Source organism: Osmerus mordax, chromosome 23 (assembly GCF_038355195.1).
Source record: "Osmerus mordax isolate fOsmMor3 chromosome 23, fOsmMor3.pri, whole genome shotgun sequence".
Taxonomy (NCBI): Eukaryota; Metazoa; Chordata; class Actinopteri; order Osmeriformes; family Osmeridae; genus Osmerus; species Osmerus mordax.
The window spans coordinates 5244784-5255247 of record NC_090072.1 but is presented as its reverse complement, the minus strand read 5'-3'; the positions used below and the strand labels follow the sequence as shown (position 1 = coordinate 5255247).

At 42.5% G+C, this 10464-nt stretch overlaps 2 protein-coding genes across 3 annotated transcripts; both read right to left on the bottom strand.

Moving 5' to 3' along the window:
- Positions 1-24: 24 nt before the first annotated feature.
- Positions 25-5077, bottom strand: tspan5a (tetraspanin 5a). 2 transcript variants are annotated; one of them, XM_067261354.1, is made up of 11 exons: positions 4880-5077; positions 3921-3971; positions 3579-3725; positions 3213-3383; positions 2914-3039; positions 2681-2728; positions 2323-2439; positions 2133-2194; positions 1664-1762; positions 933-977; positions 25-828 (listed from the first exon to the last, which is right to left on the bottom strand). In XM_067261354.1, exons 1-9 carry the CDS (start codon positions 4958-4960, stop codon positions 1690-1692), a joined length of 876 nt encoding a protein of 291 aa, XP_067117455.1. In that variant the 5' UTR covers positions 4961-5077; the 3' UTR covers positions 25-828; positions 933-977; positions 1664-1689. The 2 variants fall into 2 exon arrangements, with proteins under 2 accessions (XP_067117455.1, XP_067117457.1); XM_067261356.1 differs by lacking the exon at positions 1664-1762.
- A 394-nt stretch (positions 5078-5471) lies between these two features.
- LOC136967914 (transforming growth factor beta-1 proprotein) lies at positions 5472-7202 on the bottom strand. Its single transcript, XM_067261914.1, has 4 exons — positions 6926-7202; positions 6021-6642; positions 5848-5931; positions 5472-5760 (listed from the first exon to the last, which is right to left on the bottom strand). The coding sequence occupies exons 1-4, from the start codon at positions 7200-7202 to the stop codon at positions 5643-5645; spliced, it is 1101 nt and encodes a 366-aa protein (XP_067118015.1). The 3' UTR covers positions 5472-5642.
- Between the last annotated feature and the right edge of the window lie 3262 nt (positions 7203-10464).

The window sequence follows — 10464 nt, the reverse complement described above, 5'->3', positions numbered from 1 at the left end:
AAACGAGAACTCATCAGACCAACCTTACATAATTTTCCCGTTTTATTAATAAGTTTTGCTATGAAGTGTCAATAGGTCATTACTTAAAATGGGTTGATTTTACAAAGTAATAGGAGGAGGTAGTTAGAAGCACCACCAGTGTTGTGTATGGGAACAGACCTGGCTATGGGCTTCATGGGTAAGGAAGGAACATGTTCTAGGAAATCATGCGCCAGATGATCAGGATTCCTAACGTGATACAAACATGGGCCTGGGATGGTAGTATATGTTTCAGGTTTAAACTTTTGCAATTATGTTATTCCCATTTCTTCAACAAAATGACTACAAAGGTTACCTCAAGTATTTGTTAGAATTCACAAACACTATATACACCCTAACCAAGACTGAAGAAAAAATTACAAATGTTAAAACAATACTTTTCAGCCCAAACTTAATGAATAATACTATAGGAAATCATTAATGCCCATTTGTGTGTCACAACAACCGGTGGTGGAATGAGAGTTCAGCATAGAGTAATCCCACTCCACATTTTACAAACAAATTTAAAAACAATTACATTTAGCTTGACGCTTTACTCAGTGTTACACTACAACTTATAACCATAAATAATATGACGAAAAAAAGACACACCAAACATTAATGTGTCATTGTGAGGCTGGCAGTGCATTTACAAAGTGGAATGCCCTTGAAAAAGTATTACAATGTGCTGTTCCCAGCTGAGTAAGGTGCAGAGGGCCTCCTCCTCTGAGCAAGCTAACGTTTCAAGCTCTGAGCTAGCTATTACACACGTCCACAGCTTCCGAGGCAGGGGCACACATGCTACGAAACCTGGAGAAAGATAGCGGCATTACAGTGTGACCTGTCTAGCGTATAAATCTAATGGGGTTTTCAAAGGAAATGTAACTTCAGAAATACAAGTGAATTCGAATTACCTGTTGGGTCCACAGTGAAAGTTGTGGCAACATCAGGTGAAGAAACTGCGCAGGAAGGGGGAGACAAGAATAACCCATTATACATCACAAATAAGACATACAGCCAAGGATGTTTTGACTGTTCCGGAAAGGTGTAAGAAAGGTTTGTCATGGGGAAGAGTTGTATCCATCAATGTATCCCCTCAGTGGCAATACAAAGGAAGGAATAGTATTAGATCACAGCTAATAGCGTTCATATTGTTTAATAATGGAGGATGATAAGGAAACCTTCAAAGGAGTATGAGGTGTGAAGACCAAAAGGAGAGTGGACAGAGGGATTTCATTAAGGAGTGGTTTATATGACCAAGACGCCCCATGTAAAAGCAAGGATGTGATTATGACGTGATTATGAAGTTGTTGTTAAACCCATGTGATAATGTAACATCACGGAAGTGTAATATTATTATTAGAAAGTATTTTAAAATGAATTTTGCTTGGATTTTTCACAAAAATATGATGAACCTTGTCATTACTGGGGAATAATTACCCAATTTCAGATTTGATATCAGAATCCCAAGGCCCATAGATATCCATACATAAGGTAATTTCTAGATTTTTGTCGATTTCAAACATAAACTAAACTATGGTGGAACTTCACAAGACGGACTACAGGAGACTTGTCACACCACGCCTAACCAATCACAATCAACGAGGACAAAAAAAAGTGAAGAAAATGGATCCTTGGCACCCACCAGCCACATAAACCCAGGCGAGTCCCTCATGAGTAGTATGCGGGTGCTTTCTTGCTGGCGTAAGGTGGGGGTCGGCGCAGGGCGAGAGAAGGGGGCACCCTGACGAGGCATGGAGAGGAGGGGGGGAGAATGAGGCGTGAAGTGACAACGCTGTGCTACAGAAACACCCTTTTGAAGAGGAGGGGGGTGGGGGTGGGGGGGATTTTAGAAACTGGCTCCTGTCCTTCTCAGGGCCGAGCTGTGACGCTTTCATGAGATGATGCAGCTGTGCTGGGAAGCCAGTCAACAGGATATCCACCTCTTTCTTTTTGTGTTTTGTTGAGATGGTTATCTCAGATTCTTAAAGCAATGGCATTCTCTTGCTATGAAGGAATGTGCTCCTAGTGGATCCCCTTGATATAGCCAAACCACCTGTGTGCTGGCATTAAAGAAACATGCATTTATGGTAAAAATGTAATGTTTTTCTCACCAACTTGCTCTCACAGCTTCAATGTCACTCACTAAGTTTTGTGCCAAACATATTCCAAAAATCTGTAGGAGCAATACAAAAAAACAAATAAATTGTATTAATACATTGGATTTAGGCACATACTACACAAAACATACACATGGAATATGTTCCCAGTGTATCACCTGCTGTGGAGGGACATGGTTCTCACCTGTAGCAGAGCAATTCCTATGAAGATGCCTGCCACCACCGTAAGGTTGTCCTGGAACCATTTCTCAAACTGCGGCACACAGCCTTTGATGTTAATGTAGGCCTTCTGCTCTGCATCCTACGGGACAGGAACACCAGGTTTACCTCTAACTGGTTCAAATGATCACCATACTAAGACATTTTCAATCAATCAAAAATAATTGACTGACTTGAAGTCATCAACACAAACATTGATTTCCAGTAGCAAACTGCTTATTGACACATTTATCAGTTCTGGAACTGGACCGTTTCACATTTAACACATAAATGTCTCTTTAGCAGAGAGGTAGAAACAGAATCAGGAGAACAGAGTGACTTACCCCTTTAGCTCTGATGTCATAGCCACACTGGGTGTTTATGACATCCTCCTGGCAAAGAAGAATAGGAAGGTTATTCAACTAAGAACATGAAACTGAAGAATCAATCATTTCAACTGTCATACATTATCCTTTCCTGTGTGTGTTTGTGAGAGTGTGACAATGTGTGTGCGTGTGATAGTGTGTGTGATAATAGTGTGTGCGTGATAATGTGAGTGTGTGTTTATGTTCCCTACCGCAGGGTCTTTGGTACAGCAGGAGAAAGGCACGCCACACTTCTCCCTGCTGGGGTTCCCATCAGTACAGTTGAAGTAAATATTCAGGTTCCAATCATCAGCCCCAAAGGCACCGCAACAATCCCACTGCAGACAGACCCACATGTTAACTCTCATCCAAAACGCCTGCACTTGTGTATTTCGCTATTGTGAAAATATTTGCTTTGTGTGATGTGAAACTCTCCATCGACATAACATTTCTAGTTTAGCGCTAGGACGTCACCTTGGGTGGGAAACTGGGTCTTTAATGAAACGCTTACATAGTCTTGAGTGAAGTCAATAAGGTTCTGAAGGTCGATGTCATCTCGGTAAGCTCTGATGTTATTGTTAATAAAGAAGTTAAGTTGGTCCTTGATCCAGTCCTTAAAGACAAAGGCCAGGACTCCCGCGGTCAACTCCAGGAAGAAGATAATTCCCAGGAACACTGAGAACTACAACAGGAAGGGTAGGAGATAAGAGGAGAGAACATACACAGGGGTAGGTTTATTTCATGAAGACCAACTGTCTAAAATCTTAAATAATAAATAATATTCTTAACAAATCATGAACAACGTAATACTTTCGTAGTACTGTTCAAACAGCAAGAATTTTTTTACAGTTTTATTATGATTTTGATTGATACATACAAACTTGAGCAGAAAGGTGTTTTCCCTCAAAGCACCGATGCAGCCGGCGAACCCTAGAATGAACATCACTCCTCCAACCACCACAAACAGCCAGACGGGGTCCAGCCCCCCCATGTCTGTGATGGAGGAGATGTTGGACAGAACGCCCTGGACAAACACACTGACCGTCAACTACAACCACAATATTAGCCAGACTAATGCACCTACACCTAGTGCAAAAGGACATTGTGGCAGACACAACAAGACCTGGTCTTTTGTGGCCACAACCTAAGATTCTCACATTTGGAGCGAGGCTCATAGGTTTGAGTAGGCTTTTTTGTAAGTTCATGTCTACGTACTCACCTTCTCTCCCCAGGCCCATAGTCCAATTCCAAGGAAGGCCACCCCTAGCAACTGTCACAAACAATACCACGCATGATTATTAATCCAAAGACCCAGGTAAAACAAAAATTAGGAGTGTGTGCATTCAATGGCAATACATTTTTTATCACCAAATCGTACAATAATGCTTTAACAAATGGCCTCCTAAATTAACAAATGAGGAAAGAGGAAGTTCTCAGCTCAGGGAGGGGTGGAGAGATGCAGGCACTGAGGTGGGGGAGTGGGTTACAATGACAATGAATTGTTGTTTTGTTTCAGGAAAAACTTGTGAGGCCTAGTGCGGCCTAGGAGAAACACTTGACAACAACAAGATCCTTTCCTATGGCTGGAGTAAACCCAAATAGTGTAGGAAGCAAAATGGCATATGGTTGATCTAAATTCGGAAACTGCCAGTTTGTTGTACAGTACATGTTACAGTCAACAACATGGATCATTGAGTAGATAGTTGATTGTTAGATCGTTTTTGTGTGAAAACAGATTTTGTGCATTAAATTCTGCTAGCCGGCATCATTTAGTGACCCTGTGTGCCTACGCTCATACTAGAAAGTGCGTGCAACTTATTTTTTTATCAGTCTACGAGAATTAAATGCTATCAGCTCACGTGAGTTAAAGCCGATAAGCTTGACAGTACATTCCGGAAGAAGTGCTGTAATAACCTCAAATGCCTGAAGGCCTTGCAATTGAATCGTTCATATTATAATTGTTGCACCTGCTATGTTCATATCTATTGCAGTGACCAGCAATACTTGTATGTCAAGACCATTCGACTCTATTAATGTACTGTTAGTTAGTAACATATCAAAAATAAGGCATGAATGCAAACATATTACCATTATTGTATGGCAAAATATGAAACCGCTAAACCGAGAGATGCAATGATGAGATTTCACATGAGATAACGGTAATAAAGATGCACATACCCAAAATATTATGTTGAATCCGAAAATAAAATATTTGATGCAGCAACTGACTTCATGGCCTTTGTAATGGTTTCCTGTCATCCTTGCTTTTCGTCAACATAGATTTATTTCCAAGTATAACGTTAAATAAACTCCTATGGCTTTGTTCGTGCGGGGGGCAGCCTTCAGCACTTCGGATAATCCTCAACCTATAGGCAATAGTGCTCTATTCCTATATAAAAGGTACATTTTGTAAGTCTTTCTTTCGATCAACGCCTCCCAAAAAAAAAAAACACGTCCAGAAACTGCTGCACAAATGTTATATTTCATACAATTCTATTTTATCCTATGCTGTGTCGATTGAATAACGGTTGTTGGTCGTCCCCTGTGAAATGTACAGACATGGCTGCTCGTTGTGAAGGACACCTGATGCAACCAATCAGATTTGCAGTAGTGGGTGGGAACTTCCTTGGAGGCCAACGACGAGTTTATTTTTGCATGCAGTTTTACTTGCCACAATAGGCTACATCACAAAACAGTCAGTTGGGAAACTTGCATAAAAAAAAATATATACAAGAGTTAATATACATATATAATACGTAAGTATGCCAAACATTCAATAGTTAATTTATTTCAAGTGTATAACCTGTGACGAATGATCCAAAGAATAGGCCTACACGACAAATGGCAAATTTAGCTTAAAACAAAACCTTAGGTTGTATGACAAATAAACGTGAAAGTAAATATTGTACGCATATTTGATACAATTTGTCTACTTGCTCTCCTATATGCACACACAACTTTTTGCCTTTGCATTTCTCAGGGTTTTGATGAGAACCTCGTCCGTTTCTGTCTTTTGCATCACAGCGACAGAGGAAAATTCCTGGGAGACACAGGTGAAGCTAAAAAACAAGCCACGCGTTACTTACAACACAGTATAAATATAATACAGATGCTAACATCAACACAATGAATGTGAACATCTTCACCTTTTGACTGAACTCTCTTCTTTTGCTCTTTGTTGTCTGAGCTCCTCTGTGGACAGGCCTGACGCCCACATGTTGCAGGAACCCCTGAAAACAGGGATAATCAGTCAGGTAACATACCAGGTGAGATGGATGTATGGCAGCGGTTTGTATACCTTTACAAAGTCCCCGTTCACCTGCAAAAGGAAGCATTGAAACCCGACGGCTGAAGAATCCATCTGGCCAAGACTCCTTTCCTGAAGTCAACGTAGCGGTGGTGGAGGCTGCATGAGGAGTCTGCAGAGGCATGGCGTCGGTGAAGGCATCTGTCTTGTCCGCCCACGGTGCGACATGGCTGATACTGCCTTCGTGCTACAGGGAGCCCTGAACCCATGGCGACCAGGGGTCGGAGGAGCGGCCGAGCCCGATACGTCACCAGCAGCGGCTGGCTTGAGGAGCCGGCACCCAGGCAGTAGAAGCTTTGCGTCAGGGCCTCGTGGAGCACTAGGCTCCCACTCTCATCCTTGTAGCGTAGCTGGAACCCCACCACCTCCTGAAGCTTCTCAGCCAACACGCCGGACACGTTGAACACGTCGTAGCCTGACGGGGGAAGCTGGTCGAGCGTTAGGAGTCTCTCCTCCAGAGGTGCGCTCCCGGTCACGCCCTCCTCCCAGCTCACCAGGCTGTGCAGAGCCACGGTGACGCTGAGGGGCTCGGGGTGGAGGGTCTTGCGAAGCAGGACCAGCTCTGCCCCCGTCATGGAGGGCTTCAGGTGGGATACGTTGAACCAGATCCAGCCTGGAGGAGCACACTCTGGGCCTGGAAACACAGTGACGGTGTTCATTGTGGTCCGAGAAGGTTAGTCAATCACAATCTTACACATATCAGCACTTCATAAAGATCTAAACGTTGGATCATGTTTCAGTTGATTGTAAAAGGTTCTTGTTTTTTCTTTGAAAAACATTGCACTACATTAAACACAAACCTTCAATGATCCTAAATATATGATTTCAACCTAAACAAAACCTTTGAACTTATGCCAGGAAAGACTCATTGATTTATAGATTTATATTTCACCATTGACTAGAAAGAGACCTCCTACCCTGAACACTCCGGAAGCTCTGAACCAGGGTTCCATCGGAGTTGCGCAAATCTCTGACCTCGTGTGCGTCCAGGAGCTGGTAGACCTGCCTCATGTAGGGGTGTGGTTTAGCCTGGTACGGTGTAGAAAACCTCTCGATGTGCAGCATCTCTAGAATGGCTTTGCTGAGCTCTTCCTCCTCGCCGCTGTTCCCCTGCTCTTCCAGGAGCAACAGCCCAAAAACATAACTCAAGAACAAAAGCATTACAGGAAGAAATCTCAAGCTGAAAATCGTCATCCTAACGCCTTCAAAAACGTTACACTTTGCAAACTGGTGTTGGATAAAGTAGTGGGGTAAAGTACTCTTATAAGAATGCGCTCTAAGTAAAAATAAAAAAAGTGTGAAAACAACCCTTGATCCCGGTTGGGACAGAGAAGTGGGGTGCTCTCTGATTGGGTTGTGAGACCGCTGAGGGCTTTCAGAACTGTGTGAAAGCAATTACACAGAGAACCCCAGGAATGTCACACTCAATTTGACAAGCATTGTACTGTTTTAAAAGGACTGTTGTGTACTCAGATAGTTTTTTTTTTGAATTAGGTGTTGCATTTAAAACAATTACATGTTTGCCTGTAAATGAGCAGCGACATTGGTAAGCACTGAACTTCACCACAGCTATGTAGCAGTGGCCTAAAATTGAGTTATTTGTTTAATCACTCAAACGCAAGAAAGAGGAAAAATATGTATATAATACATTTATATAAATATACACATATTTAATATAGCTGCAAGCAGAAGCAAAATGGCCAAATATTGTAAAATTGACATATTAGAGGGTTACACTAACTACCGACAAAGGAACCGTAAATGCATGCATCGGGATTTGAACAACTAGCCCCTGGATTACAGAGTTTGGTAGATTATCCCTAGGAAATCCACAGAAAACTATGGATGCAATATCAAATAAAGTCCACTTGAGGGCATTCACACATTTTTAGTCAGTCACATAACAGGACTGCACAAGAACCACTTGGGCCTTCAGTCACAGACTTGCAAAACTATATATTTTATTGCTAAAACTTTATACATTTTGTCAAAAGATTCACCACTCATTGAGCTGAGCAAAGCCCCAGGTCTCACTTCCTGTTTCCATAGGTCAGGATAAGGTTGGCTAACAGACTTCAAAAGCCTCCTGAAACACAAAGATGTCCTTCGCTGAGCCAGATGTTATCACTGCTCTCTCATTATACCACTAGCGTCCTTGACATTTGAACATACAACTCTTCAAGGGTAAAGGAAGTGTGTCGAGATGTGTACAAAGATAAAACTACACAAAATGCTTCTAGAGACTTTTCTTCGCTGTGTCTTTGCTGTAATTGTTCCTAAAAGGTTCGTAATACACAACAAAGCACCTTAGTCCGCTTCCAGCTTTGAAAACAAAGGTGCTGTCGCAACCACAGACCAGCTCTGGAGCCCTTCTGGAAGCCTTTGATCTCAGACCGCAGTGTTTGTCTTTTTGCCCTTTCCGCTCCAGCGCGCCTCTCTTCTTCGGCTCAGCCCATCCTAGATTGCCGGGGGCGTGCAGGCATCCCCACCGACTTCTTTTGAGAACTTATTTTCCCTCCATCCTCACTTTCGTGTGTTTTTGGGGTGGGGCTAGCTGTTGAGGAGTGCCCAAGGTTCTTGATCAATGAGATCCTGGCCGCTGAAAGGAGAAGAGCACACGCTGGGAGAACTCTCGTGATAGAGAGAGAGGGAGACGCACACACACTGTTCACAGATCAGGTAAGGGCATGTCTGCCTATATTTCTTTTTTTCCCCCCAGCAGGATTAGCTGTGCAGTATTAATGCAGGGTGTTTCTTTACCACAGTGGTAAACACTGGGATTGGTGGTGGTCGGGTTTCGTATTTTTTGAGACAAACATTTGGGTTAAACAAAGCATTGCGGTCTATGGATTTGTTTGCAAGTTGACATTTGTGTCGTTCAAATGTTTGTTCTTGGAATAATCTTAAACCATAATAAGTCATTATGCCCCCTCTCCCCTCTCACACTTTCTTCTCTCTCTTTTGTCTCTGTCTCTCTCTCCCTTCTGTCTCTTGCATAAGGACACAAAAACACTCAGACAGAAATACACACACACCACTACCAAAAGAATGTATTGCTTTCGTGAGAAAACAGCCACTTTAAAGCAACAACAAACATCACAACTTCTCTCTGCAAACTTTGGGAGATTTACAGAGAGTAAGACATTGTTTCATGGTATTTAAAGAAAGTCTTACTTGGGATAATACGTTTATATTGTGAGATTTAGTATATTTACAATCATTCAGAGAAGATTATTGGAAGTAATATGAGTGACATGGTAAGCTTGAGTTCAATATTTTGGTCGCATTTAAAACCGCACCCGTGTATGGTTAATAGGAACGCACACACTGCACATGTTATCTTTTTGTGTCAGTGTTCAGTGAACGAGAACTCAACCCCTCAGAGTCAGATGGCTGAGCGGTTAGGGAATCGGACTATTAATCAGACTATTAAGGTTGCCGGTTCGATTCCTGGCTGTGTCAAATGACATTGTGTCCTTGGGCAAGGCACTTCACCCTACTTGCCCCGGGGGAATGTCCCTGTACTTACTGTAAGTTGCTCTGGATAAGAGTGTCTGCTAAATGACTAAATGTAAATGTAACCCCTGATTCCTGTCAGAAGATGCATCATTTGCATAAAGAGTCCTCATTTCTCACCGTGGGACATGCTTGAATATGCTGGATGGCTGCCAAACGTTGGCTGTGGGATATTTAGAGTAGAAGTGTCCTTTTGTATCTTCAGTTTTTTTTTTTCCTTTGTTCAGCTCTATCTTTTGGAACTTGTTGTCGGCGGTAGGCCCTGTGATTAACAAGATGAGAGACATGCTGCTGACTGTGTGAGTTGAGAGGAGCCAGCTGATTGTCAGGCAGACATTCCCAGCTGTGGAGGCTAGTTAAAGGCGCATCTAGACCACTACCGTAGGACTACATGTTTGGCCAAACTTTAGCTATGAAAGCTATCCTTTGTCGTGACTAAACATGACATTAAAGAGACTATGTAATAGACCATTAGAAATGTATCAGAATATCTTTGTGGTTTGAGAGTCAGTGATCAAAGTTGTAGTGTGGTCTGCTATTTAACACATCCAGTCTGCTTCCCTACCACACATAATCAAATAACAGGCATTCCTTTGTCTAAGAATGAGTTTTGACACTGACACAACCCAGCAAGCTCTTAAAGTGTTTGTTTTTCACTCAAGCTTTTTACTTTGACCACAGCTCCAAATACGGTTCCAAGCGGTCCAGTATCGCTAAACTGTAGCTTAGTGATAACATCAGTCTTAGAGAAGAATGTAAGATATGAGCCACGTTTGAGGACTGACACAGAGCAGAGACCGTGGGTGTCCTCTACTGCGGTGATGGCCGTCAGGACATTTTACCAAGAGGTGTAGATGGAGGAAGTACAGAGAAACTGTGAGATTCCTGACTGATCTGTAGTTGAAACTGTGCAGATACAACTATGTTTCTGACAGGTCTG

What these genes read in the sequence shown, in the direction of transcription:
- tspan5a (XM_067261354.1), bottom strand. Translation starts at nt 4,960, where the DNA reads ATGACAGGAAACCATTACAAAGGCCATGAAGTCAGTTGCTGCATCAAA. An exon ending in ACACCTTTCTGCTCAAGTTT is followed by an intron (nt 3,384 to 3,578) that starts GTATGTATCAAT and finishes TTCCTGTTGTAG; the next exon opens with TTCTCAGTGTTCCTGGGAAT. An exon ending in TAGGAATTGCTCTGCTACAG is followed by an intron (nt 2,195 to 2,322) that starts GTGAGAACCATG and finishes TTGCTCCTACAG; the next exon opens with ATTTTTGGAATATGTTTGGC.
- LOC136967914 (XM_067261914.1), bottom strand. Translation starts at nt 7,202, where the DNA reads ATGACGATTTTCAGCTTGAGATTTCTTCCTGTAATGCTTTTGTTCTTG. An exon ending in GAGCTTCCGGAGTGTTCAGG is followed by an intron (nt 6,643 to 6,925) that starts GTAGGAGGTCTC and finishes CTGTGTTTCCAG; the next exon opens with GCCCAGAGTGTGCTCCTCCA. An exon ending in GAAGAGAGTTCAGTCAAAAG is followed by an intron (nt 5,761 to 5,847) that starts GTGAAGATGTTC and finishes CTTGTTTTTTAG; the next exon opens with CTTCACCTGTGTCTCCCAGG.